At 38.4% G+C, this 23318-nt stretch overlaps 1 protein-coding gene across 13 annotated transcripts in view; it reads left to right on the plus strand.

The window, feature by feature from the left end:
* Nucleotides 1-23318, plus strand: part of EPB41L2 (erythrocyte membrane protein band 4.1 like 2) — a 279503-nt gene that overhangs the window by 249343 nt on the left and 6842 nt on the right. Inside the window, exons 14-23 of one of the 13 annotated variants that reach the window (XM_050949494.1) lie at nucleotides 7020-7079; nucleotides 7199-7231; nucleotides 10729-10875; nucleotides 12363-12467; nucleotides 15772-15939; nucleotides 17299-17352; nucleotides 17555-18115; nucleotides 20033-20155; nucleotides 20805-20903; nucleotides 23192-23272. In XM_050949494.1, the coding sequence (XP_050805451.1) occupies nucleotides 7020-7079; nucleotides 7199-7231; nucleotides 10729-10875; nucleotides 12363-12467; nucleotides 15772-15939; nucleotides 17299-17352; nucleotides 17555-18115; nucleotides 20033-20155; nucleotides 20805-20903; nucleotides 23192-23272 (1431 nt within the window). Of the gene's footprint in view, nucleotides 1-7019; nucleotides 7080-7198; nucleotides 7232-7451; nucleotides 7515-10728; nucleotides 10876-12362; nucleotides 12468-15771; nucleotides 15940-17298; nucleotides 17353-17554; nucleotides 18116-20032; nucleotides 20156-20804; nucleotides 20904-23191; nucleotides 23273-23318 lie in introns of all 13 variants that reach the window. The other 12 variants (XM_050949495.1, XM_050949497.1, XM_050949496.1 and 9 more) reach the window with 12 other exon arrangements.

A 23318-nucleotide genomic window follows, 5' to 3' on the forward strand; every position in this document is an offset into this window, starting at 1 on the left:
AATTGAAAGGTGGATAAGGAACTGGTTAAAGGGGAGACTACAACGCGTAGTATTGAAAGGTGAACTGTCAGGCTGGAAGGAGGTTACTAGTGGAGTTCCTCAGGGATCAGTTTTGGGACCAATCTTATTTAACCTTTTTATTACTGACCTTGGCACAAAAAGTGGGAATGTGCTAATAAAGTTTGTGGATGACACGAAGCTGGGAGGTATTGCTAACACAGAGAAGGACCGGGATATCATACAGGAAGATCTGGATGATCTTATAAACTGGAGTAATAATAATGGGATGAAATTTAATAATGAAAAGTGCAAGGTCATGCATTTAGGGATTAATAACAAGAATTTTAGTTATAAATTGGGGACACATCAGTTGGAAGTAACAGAGGAAGAGAAGGACCTTGGAGTATTAGACTCATAGACTCATAGGTCAGAAGGGACCAATATGATCATCTAGTCTGACCTCCTGCACAAGGCAGGCCACAGAACCCTACCCATCCACTTTTATAACAACCCCTAACCCAGGGCTGAGTTATTGAAATCCTCAAAATTGGTTTGAAGACCTCAAGCTGCAGAGAATCCACCAGCAAGCGACCCATGCCCCACACTGCAGGGGAAGGCGAAAAACCTCCAGGGCCCCTGCCAATCCGCCCTGGAGGAAAATTCCTTCCCGACCCCAAATATGGCGATCAGCTAAACCCTGAGCATGTGGGCAAGACTCACCAGCCAGCACCCAAGAAGGAATTCTCTGCAGTAACTCAGTTCCCATCCCATCCAACATCTCCCCGCAGACCACTGAGCAGACTTATCTGGTGATAATCCAAGATCAATTGCCCAAATTAAACTATCCTATCATAACATCCCCTCCATATACTTATCAAGCTTAGTCTTAAAGCCAGAAAAGTCTTTTGCCCCCACTACTTCCCTCGGAAGGCTGTTCCAGAACTTCACTCCCCTAATGGTTAGAAACCTTCGTCTAATTTCAAGTCTAAACTTCCTTATATCCAGTTTGTACCCATTCGTCCTCGTGGCTACATTAGTACTAAACTTAAATAATTCCTCTCCCTCCCTAACGTTAACCCCCCTGATATATTTATATAGAGCAAGCATATCCCCCCCGCAACCTTCTTTTGGCCAGGCTAAACAAGCCAAGCTCTTTGAGTCTGCTTTCATAAGGCAGGTTTTCCATTCCTCGGATCATCCTAGTAGCCCATCTCTGGACCTGTTCCAGTTTGAATTCATCCTTCTTGAACATGGGACACCAGAACTGCACACAATATTCCAGATGGGGTCTCACCAGCGCCTTATATAACGGTACTAACACCTCCTTATCCTTGCTGGAAATACCTCGCCTGATGCATCCTAAAATTGCATTTGCTTTTTTAACAGCCGTATCGCATTGGCGGCTCATAGTCATCCTGCTATCAACCAATACCCCAAGGTCCTTCTCCTCCTCTGTCGCTTCCAACTGATGCGTCCCCAACGTATATCTAAAATTCTTATTATTAATCCCTAAGTGCATGACCTTGCACTTTTCACTATTGTATTTCATCCTATTACTATTACTCCAGTTTACAAGGTGGTCCAGATCTTCCTGAATAGTATCCCTGTCCTTCTCCGTGTTAGCAATACCCCCCAGCTTTGTGTCATCCGCAAACTTTATTAGCACATTCCCGCTCTTTGTGCCAAGGTCAGTAATAAAAAGGTTAAATAAGATCGGTCCCAAAACCGATCCTTGAGGGACTCCACTAGTGACCTCCTTCCAGCCTGACAGTTCACCCTTCAATACGACCCGCTGGAGTCTCCCCTTTAACCAGTTCCTTATCCACCTTACAACTTTCATATTCATCCCCATCTTTTCCAATTTAACTAACAGTTCCCCATGTGGAACCGTGTCAAACGCCTTACTGAAATCGAGGTAAATTATATCTACCGCATTTCCTTTATCTAAGTAATCCGTCACCTTCTCAAAGAAGGAGATCAGATTGGTTTGGCACGATCTACCTTTAGTAAATCCATGTTGCAATTCGTCCCAATTACCATTGACCTCTATGTCCTTAACTACTTTCTCCCTTAAAATTTTTTCCAAGACCTTACATACTACAGACGTCAAGCTAACAGGCCTATAATTACCTGGATCACTTTTATTCCCTTTCTTAAGAATAGGAACTACGTTAGCAATCCTCCAGTCGTACGGCACAACCTCCGAGTTTATCGATTGCTTAAAAATTCTCGCTAACGGGCTCGCAATTTCATGCGCCGGTTCCTTTAATATCCTCGGATGGAGATTGTCCGGGCCCTCCGATTTTGTCCCATTAAGCTGTTCAAGTTTGGCCTCTACCTCAGTTGCGGTAATATCCACCTCCATATCCACATTCCCGTTTATCATCCCTCCATCATCACTAAACTCCTCACGAGTCTTATTAAAAACTGAGGCAAAGTACTTATTTAGATATTGGGCCATGCCTAGGTTATCCTTAACCTCCATTCCATCCTCAGTGTATAGCGGCCCCACTTCTTCTTTCTTTGTTTTGGACACAGAGCTGAAGCAGGTCTCAGTCAAGTAGGTCAACCTGTATTGGTTGATCACAGGATGACTGAGCCATCGATGTGATATGGCCGTTAAAGCTAATGCGATTTTAGGATGCATCAGGTGAGGTATTTCCAGCAAAGATAAGGAGGTGTTAGTACCGTTATACAAGGCACTGGTGAGACCTCATCTGGAATACTGTATGCAGTTCTGGTCTCCCATGTTTAAGAAGAATGAATTCAAACTGGAACAAGTACAGAGAAGGGCTACTAGGATGATCTGAGGAATGGAACATCTCTCTTATGAAAGGAGACTCCAAGAGCTTGGCTTGTTTAGCCTAACCAAAAGAAGGTTGAGGGGGGATATGATTGCTCTTCATAAATATATCAGAGGGATAAATATTAGGGAGGGAGAAGAATTATTTAAGCTTAGTACCAGTGTGGACACAAGAACAAATGGATATAAACTGGACACTAGGAAGTTTAAACTTGAAATTAGATGAAGGTTTCTAACCATTAGAGGAGTGAAGTTCTGGAACAGCCTTCCAAGGGGAGTAGTGGAGGCAAACGACATATCTGGCTTCAAGACTAAGCTTGATAAGTTTATGGAGGGGAGGGTGGTATGGGATAGCCTAACTTTGGCAATTAATTTGGCAATTGATCTTTGATTATCAGCAGGTAAGTATGCCCAATGGTTGGTGATGGGATGTTAGATGGGGTGAGATCTGAGTTACTACAGAGAATACTTTCCTGGATGCTGGCTGGTGAGTCTTGCCCACATGCTCAGGGTTTAGCTGATCGCCATATTTGGCATCGGGAAGGAATTTTCCTCCAGGGCAGATTGGCAGAGGCCCTGGAGGTTTTTCGCTTTCCTTTGCAGCATGGGGCACAGGTTACTTACTGGAGTATTCTCTGCAGCTTGAGGTCTTCAAACCACGATTTGGGGGCTTCAGTAACTCAGACATAGGTTAGGGGTTTGTTACAGGAGTGGGTGGGTGAGATTCTGTGGCCTGTATTGTGCAGGAGGTCAGACTAGATGATCATAATGTCTGAGTCTATAACTCCATGTCTGTGCAGGCATCCCTTTCTGTCGCCCAACCCCATCAGTGACTCTAACAACCAGTTCATCTATGTTAGGATTCCTGTTGAGGAGCCAACCTCACATTTCAGGGTAGGTGGACAGTCCATGAAACCAATCACCGCATCAACCTGTTGAAGCTCAGGGTGGTCAGGAACACTTCTCTCCATTTCCTGCCATCATAGAGGCAAAAATGATCAGGGTCATGATGGACATGTCCAGCATGTTTTACATCAACAAGCAGGGAGGAGCAGGATCCAACTCCTTGTGTGATGAAGCTATAAAACTGTGGAACTGGTGCATAACCAACCATATCCAGGTTTCAGCAGTCTACCTTCTGGGCATCTGGATCACTGCAGCAACAGGACTTCTCCCAGGACTACGAAAGGGAGCTGGTTGCTCAGGTTCTCCACAGCATATTCCAGAGAAGGAGTCAAGGCAGGGGAGCTGGGTTACCACTCCCTGGGGGACACCTTCCTTCTATCATGGAAGAAGAGTCTGTTCTATGCCTTTTCCCCAATGTCCCTAATTCTAAGGGTGCTGAACAAGATCAAGCAGGACAAGGCCAGGGTTATACATGTAATACCTACTTGACCGAGACCTGCTTCAGCTCTGTGTCCAACCACCAGTCAAGCTCCCAATCATTCCTCATCTCCTGTCTCAGGGTGGAGGTTCCGTGCTCCATCTCAATCTGGCAGTTCTGCACCTCAGAGTGTGGCTTATGCATGGTTCTCAGGAATAGATGTTTCCTACCTTACAAAGGTGCAGCAGATGTTGTTAAACAATAGAAAAAACATCAACCTATCTGCAGAAATGGAAGAGATTCATCCAATGGTGTGGTCTTCACTACCTCCAGTTGGAATCAGTTCGCCATTCTAGATTACTTGCCAGATCTGAAGACATCTTCAGTTCATATCCATCAGTTCAGTCAAGATACACCTAGACGCCATATCGGCCTTTCTTCGTGCTGTTGAGGGATTCTCCTTTTTTGCTACCTGGTATCATCCAGCTTAAGAGGCTGGGCAATCTCTTCCCACGCGCTAGTCATCCCATATCCTGTCTTGGGACCTCAGCCTGGTTCTCAGCCACCTCACGAGACCTCCATTTGAACCAATGGTGACCTGTTCTCTTTCTTTATCTGCACAGATGGCTGCCTTAGTTGCCATCACATTGTCCTGTAGGGTCAGGGAGATTGTTGCCTTGATTGCAGATACCCCCTTTATCATGCGTTGTTGTTTTTTTTAATAAGGTATCTTTTTACATTCGCATCCTAAGTTCCTCCCAAAAGTTGCCTCAGGTTGTCTGTCATCTTAACCAGTATATCCGTCTGCCAGTGTTTTTTTTTTTTTTTTTTCCCCCAAAATCTCATAGTTCTCAACAGGAATCCTATTTCCATACCCTGGAATTAGAAGGGCCTCAGCCTTCTACCTAGGGATGACTAAGCAGTTTATGAGATTACCTAGACTCTTCATATCCTTCTCAGATAGGTCTAAGGGGGCTCCTATTTCTGCTTACAGGCTTTCAAAATGGATATTGGGTTGTATCTCCGGCTGTTATGAATCTTCAGGTTCTCAGCCCCTCCCCCTGCATGGGGTGAGAGTGCATTCAACCCTGTTATAGTCTTGGCCTGCACAACATCCTCTGGAAAGGAGGTTCACGACATCCTCTGGTAAGGAGGATGCAGTATTGTTTTTCAGTTCTGAGCCATGTTCCAAAATCGCCCTCCTTCTAAGGATACTGCTCAGAAGTCATCTGAAGTGGAGCACTCATAGGGACACTACTCGAAGAAGAAGAAAATGTTACTCATCCTGTGCAGGAGCTGTAGTTCTTACAGTGCTAAGATGTCCTATGGGTGCTCCATTACTCACCCTCCTTCCCCTCTGCTTTGGTTGTTCCCTAAGGGATGAGTAAGTAGAGGAGGAGCTGAGGGCATTTTGCCTCCACATCTCTATATAGCCTCAATGTCTGCCATGAGGGGGCATAGGGCATACACACAAGCTAAATGGATACTGCTAGCTAAAAATCATCAATCGAGGGCTTAAGGCACATGAGCACCTGAAGTGGAGCACCCATATGGGGACACATCTCAAAGAACTACAGTTACTGCATGGGGTGAGTAACATTTCCTTTTTTTGTAATTCATGCCTTCAAAGCGGGCACTAGAATTATGACTGTTTCTGCTTTACATGAATGTATGCAAAGTTGAGTGTCTGTCCAAGGTTCTCCCTGGCTTTTAGTGTTTTTATTCATATTTAGCAATAGTTAAGGTGAAGACTAGTTTCTTTTATTCAGCTGGATTTCCAGTTAAATAGCTGACTTTTTAATCATCAACATGTGAACAATTAATAAATGTTAAAGTATGTAGTTTTAAAGATGCTATGCAAAAGCATCACATTAAGCATGTGCACTCTGAACATCTGATCTGGCTGATAATACAGTGCCTGCTCGCTGTATGGCTACTGCATGTGATAGCAAATACACCATCCACTGTAAAAGGGGGGAGTTTACTATGAACTTCAATGGCAATATGAAGCAAAATACTATAGCCTTAGAACTGAGAGTCTTGAAATGAGTGAGCCCAGTATTTATATCAAATTTTGTAGTCATTCAGAAATAACTGTCTGAGACAGTGTTTTATTTATATAAATAGTACTTTATATAAATAGTACTTTCTCTTAGATATGTGATGTGACATCTGTAAAAGACATACATATAGTAAAGGAAGTCTAAAATGGTGTAAATAAACACCACTAAAATTTTTCTCTGTCCATAATATAGTTCAACATACCTTTTGATGTGATATTGCAACAAATGCACTAACCTCAAGTAAGCGAGAGGTGAAGGAAAATGTGATAAGCTAAGAAAAAAATGACATACGATGTGATGTATTCCCTCACACAAAGTTTGGAATTAAGCAATATATGTAATAAAAATAAATCACTTATCAGTACTTGCGATCTTGCACAGTGATCCTTTGAAAACCTGGCAATTGATGTTTGTGCCTCAGGGTATTTTCAAAAAATAATTTCTCTCCTTAAAGTTGCATTCAGAATACTTGTGAGCAGGATGTAATTTTTTTTAAGTTATCTCATATTTTGCATTAAAAAAAGCAAAAATCTACATGCATCCCACACAGTATCAGGCATTTACAGTAATCATTTGCCATTTTACCAAAACCAATTCATAGTATAAACTCCACTTTAAATGCTTTTATAAATTATCTCTGTGGTTGAATTTTACATCAAGCTTTGGAGCAATATGGCTTTTCTCCTTCTCCTCTGTCTTAATTTTCCACCCGTCAATGGGGAAAGCATGAAAAATGCAGCAACAGAGAGATGTGGCGGGGAGAGAGAAACTTCCATTTTCCATTTCATGTATGCCAAATATTACTTCAGCCATTTCTGCAACACTGTAGGTGGAGGAAGACCGAAGTGGCTTAATAATTTCAGCAGCATCTCTGGCCGAAACAATAAAGGTATATAAACATAGCACATGATTTGCAGCTTTTACAAACAAAGGAAACCTCTCTGTTGTACCCATAGATCACACTAACAACAGCTTTCTTTTGATGATTTGCCATGTGCCTTCATGTAGGTGGAAACCGGAGAGGAGGAAACACAGCAACAGGTCGATGATATTTTTCAGTTAAATCTGGTTATTGTTGCCTGCCATTGTTAGTGATTTGAAGCTTCTGTAGGTTTTGTCTGAATAGTAGCTTTTGTTCTTACCATTTATCCCCCTGTTAATTTTTTTAACTCTATCAATCTGAGGGTCCTTTTTGGTTACTTGCTGATACATTTTATGTTCATTTTGCTTTCTTGTGTGTGTGTGTGGTTTAATTTCACAGAACAATTCCTTGAGAGTAAACGGGGAAAATATTTATGTCAGACATAGCAATTTAATGTTGGAGGTTTGTATAACATAAGGAACACTTTCTGTTCTCACGGGCTGCCAGGCTGCATGGGATGGGAGGTCACCTGCAGGCTGTTATGGACACAGTGCATGAAATGCATGGGGAAATGCAACTTGGAGATGCATGTTGTAAATTCTTGTTTTTCCATAAAGGAACAGCTTGTAAGTGTGAATCTGCTAGAAGTTTTCAAAGTGGCAGTTGGGAATAATAGCCCTGTTTTGGTAATAAATCAAATTCATTGGTCCATTTATTACCCTAAAATAGGATTTTTTTACTTGCCACACAAACCTACTACTTAATGGGTACCCCATGTAGGCTGTAGTCTAAGGCTCTCACTTAATATTTTTTCATTTTCTTTTCTGATACATGTATACTTGAAATGTGAGCTGGTATGCTCTGGAGGAATAAGCATAGATTCCAAGGCCAGGTGGGACCATTGTGATCAACTAGTCTGACCTCCTGTGTAAGACTTGCCATGGAACCTCTCCAACGTAATTCCTAGCTCATATCTATTTAAAAATGGTCAGTGATAGAGAATCCACCACAACCCAGGGTAAAATGTTCCAATGTTTAACTACCCTCGCTGTTACAGATTTACTCGCAATGATGAAAGTTCCATAATTTTGAATTTCTAATCCTGGCTCTGCCAGTGACCTGCTGTGTGGCTTTAGGCAAATCACTTAGTGTTCCTATTTTAGTATTCCCATTTTTGAAATGTGAATAATTCTTATTTTCTAAAGAATTAATTCTTAGTGAGGATTAATGTTTGTAAATGGTTTTGAATTTGGAGCACTATTTAAATACTGTTATTTATTATTGGAGTAGACACATTTTGTTTTAATAAATTTAGTTTTGTACAGTTCATTCATGCTGGAATATTACGGAAGTACCTCTTGTTGCAGTCAGTATAGTTTGTACGGTAATGAATAACTGAAAGAAAACTAACAAAACTTGCACAAAATATATAGAAAAATCCTATCCTACGTCTGTTTAGCCTTCCCCATCCAAATGGGGCTATCGGGAATTCCCTCTGTCACGAAAGAGCTCATCTCTTATTTAATGACAGTAGCATTTATACAGTAATATGACGATTTGTAGATTACAGTAACTTGACTAATCTGTTGTTGCTTTTGGCAGCTTTTGATAACTGTTCAAAATTTATTTTTGCATAATTTTACTAAAACAACGAAAGCATGTTTTGCATAACCTTGCTTTGAACAAGTCCAAGAAATGTGCCTGGTTTCTCAAGCCACAATAACTGTTTACAACAACCCATAAAAATTTGTCATTGGCTTAGGTTGTTTAATATCACTGCAGTTCTGTGGAATTGCTATGGTATAACCTGTGTTTTTTTTATATTCCACTGATAATTAAGAAAACTTCTTTTTGTTTAAACCAAACAGCTTTTTAAAAAATCTCGAAATAGATGCATCCAGGATCCAAGCCTACATTTTTAGTATCAAATTTATTTTTTACAGGTTTACTTCAGAATTGACAATGAAACAAAGTAGAAGCTGATTATCACTTTCTGATTTTTCATGCACTAGTACAGTTCTGTGTTGTTTGTGTTGTAAACACTGCAGGGGAACAATGAGGAGTCCAGTGGCACCTTAAAGACTAACAGATTTATTTGAGCATAAGCTTTCATGGGTAAAAACCCCACTTCTTCAGATGCATGGAGTGAAAACTACAGAAAAAGTGGCAACTTCCTTCTCTTTATGTGCCAATATATATTTGTGCCTATCTCTGTAATTTTCACTCCATGCATCTGAAGAAGTGGAGTTTTTTACCCATGAAAGCTTAAGCCCAAATAAATCTGTTAGTCTTTAAGGTGCCACCAGACTCCTTGTTGTTTTTGTGGATACAAACTAACACGGCTACCTCTCTGATATTGCAGAGGAACACTTTCAAATCCTAGCCAAAATGTTTTAGTAAAAATTCACACACATGTTTTGTGTGTAGCTACATAACACATTTTTGTTATGAAAACTAAATCTTGGGCCTAAATTATTAAATATCAAAAGTCCAAATACTTTTCTTAGTTACTGTAGGTACTTTGATTTCATAGTACACTTATTTTTGGGTCTCAATTCTAAACTTAATTGCTGGCTGTTGAACTTGTAAAGTCAACTATACTCCAATGTCCGTGTTTGCAAACACAGAATAGCTTTTTTTCACAAGATGAGGAATGGTATGAAGTGAAAGATTATGCTTGCTGTATGTAATTTTCTCCTCCTGCATAAAGCCCAAGTGTTTAGGTTATATACAAATGAAGTTTCAGAGATGTTGGGGAGCTGAACTCTGCTTCCCAAACCAGCGCTAATGAGGAATTTGCTGCATAGTCCCAATCCCCAGGCCTGTTCCTCCACCGTGTAGCCTGGAAGAGCAGCTATAGCCCTTTGATCCAAGTTGCACAATGTTAGGGTCAATGGATCCTTTTAAAAAGGGAATCTGTTTGTCACCTCCTGTGCTAGTCTGCATGGGCTAGCTCAGAGGACCTTTTTGGTATGTAGATGTGCCCAGGCTATCTCTACGTGTTTATTCCATCTGCCATCACTTCAACACACAACAGGTTAATAGCAATCTGAAACTCTGATCCTGCACCTAATGATGGTCCTGCTGAACTTTATAAGCAATGAGTAGCCCCTTGACTTTAATGGAACTACTCATGTGTAAAGGTGAAGCATATGCGTATCTGGTTGCATGATTTGGACTTAATACCGTATCCGTATTTGTAAGTACTTTATCTTTGGCTTAAAGTTTCATATTAAGAAACATTCTTACATGTTTATGACAGTTCTTGTGTTGAGCGCTATTTACTTCCATTAGCATTACTGAGGGCTACCTATGTTGATCTTGGTATTCTTGCTTCAGTTTCTTTAACTTTCAAGCAAAAGCCAGCAACCTTTCAAAATAATTATTTCAAAAATTTGGTGTCTTCATATTGAGATAAAAATAGTCCTTTGTTTACTGATCATGAAAAATGTTGTTTTCCCTGTACATACAGTTGTGACAGGAACAGTATAGTGTGGCCGTGTTTCTAAGAGGTAATACAAATCTGAGTCTTTATGGTCTTAATCTTTTTTTAAAAATGTACCACAGTAGAATGGCTCTTGAGACAAGGCACTTTTCTTGCTTTGACTTTTTTGAGGATAAGTTTGCTTTTGCTGTTGTGTTTGTTCCTACTGTTTTTTACATTGCACATTGCTAGGACCTGGATAAGACCCAGGACGACTTACTGAAACATCAGGCTAGCATTAGTGAACTCAAGCGCAATTTCATGGAATCCACACCTGAGCCACGCCCCAATGAATGGGAAAAGCGGCGTATTACACCTCTGTCTCTACAGACACAAGGGGTATGTCATTGCAGACACTTGTCAGCATGCATTTCCGTACAACTGTTTAGAAAATATAATAAATGTAAATTGCCCTTCTATATTAACCTTTTCTTTTTGACTGTAACATTTTTCTTTATACTAAAAAACCATTAACATTTTGTTACTTTTGGTCCAGACTTTAAATAACTTGTTTGAGTTTCAGTATGAGAGAGTACCTCAGATCAAAGCAGTTGAAACAAGGATTGGGCTTTATTCTGGTTTAGGACTGCAGTTCTTACAAATTGGTTTTACAGCGGCTGTAAAATTGTGAGAGAAGTTTCCATCCTTAACTCTGCTTAGGCAGTTACATGTAAACAGCTCTCAAGTTCACGTTTAAGCTTGGTTCAGTAAGAACATACGTGATAAAATATTGAATAATATCAATCATTTTTCAGGCATTAGTATGCTATAGTTCTTAAGCTATATTCACTTTTTAAGACCACTCGGGTTTATGGCTAACTTTTTTTTTATAAAACTATAAAAAAGATTGAGAGTTTTCATGTCTCTTGATAGACAGCACCTTGAACTAGCAATTTAGAAAGCATTGTTTCCAGAAACTACTACATGGTTTTGATCAGAGAACTAGACACACAAGTTGCTGTCATGGTTCAAAAATGCTTAGTGATTTTACAACACTTTAAACCTGCTTCTGGTTTTATAAAGGCTAAATAGCTGCTTACAAGTATGTTCTGCTTTAGCATCTATCAATCTGTCTCTGAACCTGACCTCATTTTCCTTCTGATAAGTGAGTGTGCTATCCTGATTATTGCTCCAAGAAGTTTAACGGTTCTTGAGACTACAAGATATGGGGAACTTTTTAAAATTCCTGCAGGTTAAATTTGCTAAACACTGTAAAATGATTTTTCTTTTTCCATATTAAGGCCCCAACTCAGCAAGGTACTAAGCATTTTGAACTTTAAGCACATGAGAAGTCCTGGTAAAATCAATGGACTACTCATGCTTAAATATCTTGCTGAATTGGATTCTTGGCTGCTCTCTTGAAAAAAATCTCCAGCAGATCATTAGCAGATTGCTTAACTTCATTTTTTAAGTTGTTGGCCTAAATGGTCATTGCCAAGATATGATTACTCAGACTTTGCAACCATCACAATATACTTGTAAACAAAAATTATAGCCTCCTTTATGATATTCCAGAAATGTAGATGGATTTATTATCAGTATTTTGCTGATAAATATACTTGCTCCAATATAAAAGAGACTACATATAATATATCAAAAGAGTGGCTTATTTTATTTTGTGTGTTTGTGTGTACGTGTTTTTGTGTCAAATTAATTGAGGCGGAGGTAAATCCAGGTATTACTTGTCCCTCTATCTGCGTATTCCTGCTACCTGGTATGCTTGTGCTGCTTTCAAGACCATTTGTTTTCATGTTTTGTATGTTGATGTATGTCTGTCTCATTATTTGTTGATTTATGTTGATTTTATAAAACCAAAAACTTAATAGAAAAAAGGAGACCACTTTTTCCAAAGGAAAAAACTGCCTGTGGAGGAGAAGCAATGGACTGCAGTGACATGGATTACTGAGGCAAAAACAGAAGAAACTAACCAGGTGGCTACCTTCAAACCTCTGGAGTTCTTTTTGAAAGTTAACCAGATCACTTTTTAAAAAAAAAAATATGTTTAAACCAATAAAAAACCTAACTTTGAGATGATGTTTAAGATCTCCATATAGATCGATGTTGGTTAGCAAAGGTGTTGATCTCTGCTATCAAACTGGCTTTGAAGTTCTGAATAATTAATACTTTTTTAAAGGCAACAAAAAAAATTCAGTATAGTATATTCTATCACTGAAAACATTGTGGTATCTTTATTTGTTTAGGGTAACAGAGAAACATGTATTTCCATACCAAAATGCACTTTCTGTAATTGTTCAACACTCTACAGGAAATAAATCACAGTTGTGAGACTACTGCAGCTGTTCTGCAAATCAGTAATGCAATCAAATCTACTCCACTAGATTTAAGTGTGTTCACCTCTCTGCCTCTTTGCCCATATGTAAAAGGAGAAAAATGATTCTTCCTTTAAGTGCCTTGAGATCTAGTGATGAAAAATGCTATACAAGAGCTAAGTATTTATTATTATTATGAAGTAGGAATTGCCATGCTACTACTAATCAGATCACCTTTGACTTGTTTTCATCTAGACACTTGGAATCAGATTAAAAACAAAGAACAAATGCTGTGTTTCAGTAACACACAATGTATAAAATGTTTTGCTGTGTTGCCAATTGTGTCAAGCAGGGAGTGGGGATAGGAAATGTTCCAGCCTTCTAATAATAATGGCACCTGCTTTGAGCCCTAAAATAAGCAAATAGTATTGCCTTTTTTATGGCAGAATACAATACTAGTTTCTACCACACCATGCCCCCTTCCATTTTATCATCCCTGTTGTATTAGGTTGGCCAGTAGATTGCTAAATCTTGTTCCAGGTATGATATGCTTCCATAGCAATTTTGCAAAATGGCATTAAGCGTGTGTGTATATACCTTTAAGTCCAAGTAGAGCACTGCCATTTTCCTTACTGGGACCTGCTTCCTCTCCCACCCTGCTCCATTGAAAGTACACACTAATTAACTGTATTCTCTATGTGTGAGAAATTTTACATTTGGTTAACACTTTTTGTACCACCATCCTTTTGATTGCACAGCATCTGTGACTTAATATTTATGAAGGAAAACTATGGCTATAACCCTCTTATCTTGAATGTCCAATACCATCACAGTCACTCTTCATTTTTAACCCCCCAAAAAATAAAATTCATATTGGTTTATGTTTTGTACACTTAACCCAAAGGATTGTTTGATGCTAACACAGAGTATCTACAGTGGATAAATGTTGTACAGTTTTTATATTTTGATGAAGGCTTCCAATTTTAGGTATACATTGATAATATTAAAAGTCTGCCAACCTTCTGACCTGCCAGCTGGTCACAGTAGAAAAAACATCAGTTCTAACACTAATGCCAATCTACTTGCTTTCAAAGTATGTCTACACAGCCAAAGCTGGGCATGGGCTAGCCTACTAAAGCTTGCTTGAATATAGCTAGCACAGGTAATAACAGTGTACACAGCGTGGGTCTGCATGCAGTTGGTACAAGTCTAGCACAGACCCTGGGCACATATTTGGCTCTCTAGCTTGCATTGAAGCATGCGCTGCACTGTTTTAACTATTATTGTTAGCTGGATTTAAGGTTGCTCGGGTAGGTTAGCCTGTATACAGCTTTACTGTGTAGACAGGCACATACAACCACAAAGGTTAGAAGGGCTAAAAAATTGATGGTAGTAAACTGCAAACAAATGGTGTGCATATTTGTGTACACATACAAAACTACAGCCGGAGTATGTTTGTCAACTCTCATTCGCTGAAATAACAGCATGCTGTAGGAATACAATTTAGGGGTTAACCAGAGGGCCATGAGCCTGCTTGCCTGCACACAGGCTGAAGTCAAAAGTTCTTAAGGTCTCTGGTTATGTATATGAACTTTTGTCTAAAGTAGCCACAAAAAAAGAAAAAAAATAATTGTCCCTGATGTGTGTCAAACACAATATTAGGGTAAAATGAATAAACTCCCATCCAAATTTGCCTTGACTACTTTGAAAATATGCTGTAATTTTACTATAGGAGTCTCTTTCTTCCTCTTTTTTTCCTTTCTCCCTCTTGCCTTATATGTGGTATGTGCAGCAACACAGTCTACTATATAAGTGTTCAGAGTCTATAATGCAAGTTCTTTGTGTCCACAGTTAATAAAATATTTGCTTAAAATACAGGTTTGTCCTAAAGTGTACTTTGGGTTGATCTTGCAGCATACAAGGTCCTAAACTAGAAAGAAATTTACTGTAGTCAATAAATACCAAATTTATTCAGCTGATGAGTTACACCAGTATCAAAATATTAATTATTGTACTGTTTTTATGTTCTCAAGCTTATACAGCACAAACTCACATTTTAAGAATAAGATTTAGCTTTTAACAGGCTAACATCGTGGGGTATTTTTTTGGAGGGGGAACTGAAACAAATGAGAGATTCAGCTTTAAAAGATGGCTGCTATACAGACATTGTAATATTTTTCAAATACATAATAAAAATAGTGAACTATATCTAAATACAGATTTGTAACATTACGTGGTAAGAACTATAGGCATTCTATAAATATCCTTAGTACTTTAAAAGAAGTATTTGGATAAATATGTATTTGCCCTATAGATGGGAGCAGCTCTAAAATTTTTAATGCTGAATTCTTGGATAAATACACATTTGATTCCTGATTAGATATTTGTTTTTTTAAAACAGCCTTTTGAAGTTAAAGTGAACAAAATCGTTTTAAATAACCATCAAAAGTAGAAATCTGCAGTTATGCCAAGCGCTGTTTTCAGGGCTAATGCCCGAAGGGGAAACAGTGAAGGTTTTAAGAATGAATTTAAAAATATTCCTAATATTGAATCTGAAATTCAGTCTAAAAGAAAACTGTAGTCCTGTTCTGACAGTTGTTATGGGAAGGTTTTGTTAATCCTTCATTTTATGTTCTTTATATATATAAAATATTTACAATCTGAAATAATGTGTAAGACAGTAACTGAAGTGGGGATATATCATATTCTAACATGGCTAAATATTGTCATTTCTTTGGTACGCAGCAAGTTTTTGTCATTAAAGCCTGTCATATTGTCATATTTTTCCTTTTAAGGGACACATTTTAGTTTTTTCTTTGATCTTATAGAATTATTTCAGAATCAAATCCTTCTGTGTGTGCTATTTGTTTTCTTTCTTGCCTAACCTCTCCTTTCTTCTGTAGATCATTGCTGTTGTGTCTCGCACTATTTTAATTCTTTGCTTTCCATTTTACAACTTGTCTAGAGCCTAGAAGAGGAAATAACGTCAATTTTATTTAGTAAGGAGGGCTTTTCCACTAGCATGAAATCTACCTTCACTTCATCCACCGCACGGACAGCAGAGGGCACTGTTGTGAAAGATAATGTACCTTCTGAAATGCTTTCTGCCTCACCCTTCTTACAACTGCCTGAGGTGCTTTTTTGCTTTATTTCCCCACTATAATGTCAACATACACAGAAATGAGTATTCGCTAACATGTCAGATAAAATTTGATGCATACATTTATCATCTAGTAATTAAATAGGTTGCCCTATTTGACGCCATGTGTCCCTAAGAAAATATGTATATTATTTTATTTTATATAAATGACATTAAATATAGAAGAGAAATAGATTAACCACAAATACAAACTAGGTTAAGTTTACTGTTAAAATTTCGACATAGACCCACAAAACCAAAAATTTACATGAAGATAACTTTTTATTCAATCCCATTCTGTCAAAGCAGTCCAACAAATCTTAACTTCTATTAGGATGAAGGAGTATCACTTGGTGAACTAGAAGCTTAATCCTCTATTCTTTGCATTCGCAAAATATCCCTTGATTCCCATTTTTGATTCCCCAGGAGAGCTGGATCAGGGCCTGAACATACTGCAGTTGGTAAACAAAACAGGATTAAGTCACAGATGGTGTGCTGGTTTTAATGATATTTTTGCTTTTGTGCATTTGATCCTGAACATTGCTTTAGTGTATTTTTTTGTTTAATTTTCATGGCTATTTAAATCTGATAATTCTTTTCACATAATATGACAATACACGCATACTCATCACAAATTGTTTTGTTATGGCACAAATGCTAATAGAATTTCTTTAATCTCACATGAGATTTTAATAGGGTCTTCTTGGTAATCTTGAACAATGGTCCCTTTGACATTCTCACATCAGAGTATTCTAAACGTTCTCATTTTGATATTCTATTGCAATTTATTAGATTATTGAAAGGATCTGCCAAATTCCTTAAATCAGCAGACCAAGTAAAGTCCAGTCATCAAAACATTTATAAATACAAGAGGGTGTGTGTGTGTGTGAGAGAGAGAGAGGATAAACTGACATTGGAATAGTGTGTGAAGACTTTTTTTTCTTTGTTTTGTTTGATGACTGATTTAACTATTTTTGCAGTAAATAATTGATTGCCCCAATAGGAAGCAGCCTTGGCTGATGTTTATGCTTCTGTTCCAAATCTTTTTGGTAAAGATCTTACATGATTCCAGTGGTATCCAAAACCTTAAAAAGGTTTTACAAACTAGATTAAAGAATTGCTTGTCGAAAACAGACAACTGTAAATTCTGTATGGATCTTGAATCAAACAGTTATACCCACAGAGTTTTCAGAATGCATACATTTTAAAACTCTTTTAATGCAAACGGTACTGTCATCAATAAGAGTTAATGAAAGAGTGTCTGCATGTTTTGTCTACGAGATGTTAAATGTTTGTGTCATCTGTTTAAAACACGTATTGATTTGTGTCCTCTGGTTGCTTTTTGTTTCACAGAAACTTCCTTCCAGAGCAGAAGGGCCTTGCACTGGAGCCAGCGATGCTGATAAGGTTCTACTGATTTTTCCATAGTTAACTCGGGTCTGACATTTCTGATTCACCTTCATTCTTTCTTTCCTTTTTTCAGTTAACCATCACAGTCACCTTTGTTCTCTACATGACATGAATCAGCCATCAGTTCATTTTGTTTTCATCATTTTGATTTATTCATACACTGTACTTCTGTTTTTATTCATCCGTGTTTTTTGTGCAGAGTTCACATGAGACTCTGAACGTACTGGAGGAGAAGAAGCAGGCAGAGATGGGGATAGAAGAGACTGTAGTCATAGATGAAATCAACAGAGGGAAAATGCAATCTGTCACTGGTGCTGGGGAGACCTGTAAGGTGGAACATGCGTCAAAAAAGGACTCTTCTTCATTGTCATCAGATAGCAGCAGCAACAGCAGCAGTAGTGAGAGTGAGGATGAAGTGGTGGGAGAGTATCAGCCCCATCACAGGGCAGCTGAGGACATCATAAGAGAAGAACAAGAAGAAAATGAAGATGCCAAAAGAAAGGAGGAGTGTGCAACAAAAGTAATACAGAGTGTGGAAACTGTACAAGAAGGCAGTATAGTAACAGTTGAGCACACGCAAGTTACAGCGAAGGCTTTGGCCCAGGAAAATGCGGTTGCCATAAAAACTGCAGAGAAGAATGTAATGGAAGAGGGGAAGCAAGACCTGAGAGCAGAAGATGAGGAAGAACAGCTCAGAATAAATGGAGACGTGTCTCATGTTGACATTGATGTTGTGCCACAAATAATTTGTTGTTCTGAGGTAAATGGTAGCACAGCTTGAGAACTAGATTATATAGAGATATTATATTCCTTGGGGTGGAAATATACCTGCCTTTCTTCTTCTTCTCTTGTTCTCCCAGCTCTTCAGGTGTTCACCAAGTTTCAGATCTTATGGAAGGGGGATACCACTGATGAGCAGTGAAACTCTGCCTCCTTCAGTTATGGTTTCTGGCTTTTTGCTGGAATGAATAGGAATTGCCCAGTAAAGCAAACCTTCCTACGACTGTACCATCTCTTTTTTTCCCTTTATTACATAATTTTTACTTTTATTTGAATGTCTTTAATGTTTTCAAGTCTTGTCTGTTTTGTTGTCTGTTTTTGACACCCCCATGACTTGTAGATATCGTTAGAAAGTTATTTAAATTATATATGCTAAAAACAATTTTTCTCAGCTTTTTTCAGTTTTTTCTTACTATCCACAGATTTTTCTTTCTCTAGATCTTCTTATTTTGAAAGCAGTGTCTGGAATCTATATTGATACAAATTGCTGGGAGTGGTAAGAGCACCTGCAGTTAAGGCAGGTTAGGCATTAAGGGGATGACACACCTATTGTTGCTTTATAGCAGCCTCCTCTAGTACCATTAGACTTGTGGAAGCATGGATTGGCTCCAGAAGGAATCATGGCTGTAGGTTTTAGCACAGAAACAGGTTTAATGGGGTTAATGATTAGATGGACCTTTGGGGGAGGAAGAGTAAAGTGGAATGTAGAGGACCATGTACAGATGGTAAACTCTGTGAAGCTTTGGCCACTGGAGAATTCTTTGTGGTGTCACCCTTCAGTCGTCATTTAAGGTTTTTCCTCATGGTACTCGGCTCCAGTTGAAGACCAGTTTAGAAATTGTTCTAAAGACTTCCCATACTTCTCTTCTTGAGATCACCTTATTTCCCTCTTTTATGTGAATAGTCACAATTGTTCCTATGGTTAAGAATGTGAGTAAACTATCTTCTCCAAGGTTATATTGGGCTCCACACATGCTTTCTAAGACTGTAATCAAAAGAGGCCAAATCTTTAGGGGTATTAAGGCACTTAAAGATGCATATAGATGCTTAGTGGGATTTTCAGAAGCACCTTGCTGCCTAACTCCCATTGATTTCAATTAGAATTGGTATCTAGGTTCTTTTGAAAATCTGACTAGGTGTCTAATCTGGTCCATCATGTCTAAGACCATTACAGTTTCTACTGACTTGCAGAGTTCTAGTTTGTCATTGCTTTTTGGTTCCCAAGCAGAGAATTCTACTGAAAAAATATCTACTACAAGGGCTAAAATGGCTTTTTAAAGTTTGCTTTCAGAGGAAAATAGTTGGTACCTAAACCTGATTCTAGACATGTAGTTTAGCTATATGTTGTTTAAAATCCATAGACAGTAGGTTTGTCTACTCCAGAAGTTGCTTACATTAAAAAATAAAATTAAACTTTAGAAATGCTTAGAAAATATTGCAAGTTTTTATCCACTGTTAGGGATATGTGTCAAATATTGTAGTGACTTCATTCTCCATTTTTAATACAAGGCTTATTTTATGTAACACTGGCAACATTTGTCTGATGGAAGAAACTGTAGCTGAACTAAGATTCTCCCACTGATAGTCCTTTACACGTTTTTAGATAGACATCTGAAGAAGTATTGAAGTGATGATGATCTGGTTTCAGTGTCTGCTACTGGCTAAGACATGAAACTCAGATCTCCTGTGATTCTTGTAGAGGGGGTATTGATGGGCTGGTGTGTTTGTTTTTTTATTTTTCTCATAGTGGTTTTTGTGTGTATGTGTGGGAGACATTCTTAAGATATATTCTATCACTACTGTATTTTGTGTTTTTGTTCTATTTCGTCTTAGCCCACTATGCAAATCTTTGGTTTATGTCCCTTGGATTGATTTTACCCTATCTCTTCCACCACAGCCTCCGGTAGTAAAGACCGAGATGGTGACCATTTCAGATGCCACACAGAGAACAGAAATCTCCACCAAGGAAGTCCCAATTGTTCAAACAGAGACTAAAACTATCACATATGAATCTCCACAGGTACAGGAGCCATGTGATTTGGAATATCATTTATAATGCTGTTTACAGGTTGGCCTTTATGATCAACTCCAAATTTAAGAGAGATGATAACATGTTAAATTTTTTTTACAAATCAATACTTCCCTATAGTGGCACTGATTATTTTGTTAGCGTGGAACCATTTTAAAATGACTCTAAGTAGACAGAAGAGCAAGTATCATTCTAACATTAAAGGTTTGGGTTTTTAAAAAATCAGATAGAATAGGATCTGGTTGTCTGAAAATGTATGGGTTAAGAGATCTGACTCAACTCACCTCTGAGCTCCCCAAAGGAAAGAGTAACTTTGATTATAATTTTGTCCACAAAGGGCATGTTAAAATGGTTGGTGTGATTCAGCAAACCAGTTAGCTTTTATTCTAGAGTCATCTAATGTGGATCAAACCTGTGTTTGTCTTCATATGGTCATTCTGTTTGCCAGCAAAACCATGCAGGCAGCATGGGGTACAGAACACAGACGTTTCTGTTCCAAAAGCACTCTTCCACTTGAACTAAAGAAGTATGTAGGTATTAGTAGTGAACGTTGCATTAACTGCGTTTTGTTAAGCCACAAGTTTTAAATCCCTAGGCATGAAAATGCAACTCTTGTTTTTCTTTTCCCAACTGTCTACAGTTTGATGGCAGTGCAGGTGGTGATGCTGGTGTTCTGTTGAGTGCACAGACTATAACGTCTGAATCAGTTTCTACAACTACAACCACACATATCACTAAGGTAAACTGACAACTTCTCTGTGCATTAAAAAATAGCCCTGTCAAAATGTACATTGGTTCCTTCAAAATGATTACTCCTCACAAATCTCTGAACAAATTTGGTATTTAAAATGGATCGTGCCATTCCCAGTTCTGGGCTTAAATTGATTTCCCTAAACCAAGTCTTAGTGCAATATCACAGATGAAATCAGGAAGGAGAACTAGGGAAGAGAGAGAGAATTATAATCAGAGTTTGCAGTACCTGCAGCTGATGTTACTTCTGGTTTTGTGAGTTTTGGGGACACAGCTTAGCACCCAGCCTTTACTGACTCTGTTCCTCTCACTACTTGATTATCTTTGCTGGGGGTTCTGCCAGATGAAGGGGTAATTAATGTGACTGAGCTCTGTAGAAACGCCACTAATGGAGTCAGCTCAGGGGATATGCTGAAACAACTTATCTCCTGGCTTCATTCCTCTTTACTCATCCTCTCTTGGGACTGCATTGATCAGTTTTTGTTACCTTTCTGAGCAGATTCTTCTACTGGGGACTTTGTGCCTTGGATTACTTTAGAAATTGGCATATGCCCGGGCTGAATCAAGTCCTGAATGTTCAGCATTCAGAGAAAGTCAAGAAGCTCAAAGTCAGCAAGAAGTTGGGTCTATTTCCATTTCTGTCCTGTGTGACACTTTTTCAGCTGACAAATGTGTTATTTTTCCTGAATGGTGAATAAACATGTTTTTGTTTTTAAAAGAGACATGCAAACAGAGTAACTGAATTCTGATGATTTTCTAATGCAGTTCTAGAAGGAAAAACCTCAGGAAGGACTCCAGTTTATGGTGAAACAAAAAAGAGGGGAAGTGAAAGGTGCACAGTAAATTTTATTTCAAGACAAGAATCTTATTAGATAGTTATTCAATGCTCATAATGGAATATCCTAAAGAGAGCAAAATATATTCACAGAATAGGTCATGAGCGAAGGATGTTGGAAATTGTCCAGTGAAAGTCACCAAAAAATAAACTCTGAACTAAGGATTTAAGACTAAGTGTCTTATCAGAAAGTTTTTAGTGAGCAGCTCCTCTTCAACTTCCTGTTGCTTTTAGACTCCTTCAGCACCATCAGACTCTTGAAAAGACATTGTGGAATAAAATGCCACCTCTGTTCCAACAGAAAAATTCATTCTCTTATCAAGTGTACAGATGGAGTTAAAAAACCTGTTAGAGAATATCCTTTAATTGAAAGGAACCATATTTTTAAATTAAATTAGATGATACTTTGTCAGCCAGGAGGTCAAAGAGAAATATGGAAGAGCCATCCGATAGCAAATTTGCAACATCTCCATTAACAGCCTCTTTATAATTACAGTAAATTGTGGCCTTGGATTCCAAATAGTCTAGGCACTTTCCAGTGTTGGCTCAAATTTTGCATCCAGAATTTTTAATTCATCTGTTTGAAATACAGAAACTGCCAAAAAGGATTTTAATCTTCCTATGGAATTCTCAAAGGACTCATACTGGAATTATTTCCAGTATATCTTATAACTCATTTCTCTTGATTAATGCAAAAGAAATTGACTTAAAATTTTGTACCTCCAATCTCAATGTTGTTCTTGATTGCTGTATGGAAATCTTTCGTAACTGTCTTCAAAGAACTATTGGTTTATAATATTCTCAGAGGAAGAACTTAATCTCATCTCTGGCGAAATACTTATATAAAATACAATTTTATCATCTATAGTATCTTCTGTACAAACTGTTTCCCAAAATGCCTTAAGCATGAAATAGAGACAAAAACGAAGTTTTCATCTGAGATTTGAAATCAGATGGTTAATTGATGAGGCAGAAAGATACACGAAGGCTGGAACTGCAGACGAGAGAGAATCTTGCACCGATAATGGTGAGATTGTGTCGAGAACAGATGAGCTGAGACGCAATAGTTAAGGAAGTTTCAGGAAACTTGTCACTCACCAAGACCCAAATGATGACTAAGAAGATTGGAACCCTGATCTAACAGCCCCATTTCCATATCTGTCCAAATCTGATCTCAGATAATGTCTTAGGGCCTTCTCTTCGGGTTGGTGTTCTTGGGCAACTTCCTATTGGACATCACTGCTAAACAGTTAACCATAAGCAAGAAAGGATGATTAGATGTAGGACCAAGAATCTGTATCACTAACTGCAACCCTTTCACACCAACTCTCAGTTCCCACTTGTGCACTGGAGAGTAGGAGTAGATGTACTTTATGATTCTCCCTCCTTACCTATATGGATTCATTTAAAAGATGAATTTCTTTGTTTTGTGCCATCTGTAGACAGTAAAAGGTGGAATATCAGAAACAAGGATTGAGAAGCGCATTGTCATCACTGGAGATGCAGATATTGACCATGACCAGGTGAGTACATATGCCATTCCCTTTTACAGAATGCCATCCATGTCCC

This window comes from Gopherus flavomarginatus, chromosome 4 (genome assembly GCF_025201925.1).
Source record: "Gopherus flavomarginatus isolate rGopFla2 chromosome 4, rGopFla2.mat.asm, whole genome shotgun sequence".
In the NCBI taxonomy this organism is placed as follows: Eukaryota; Metazoa; Chordata; order Testudines; family Testudinidae; genus Gopherus; species Gopherus flavomarginatus.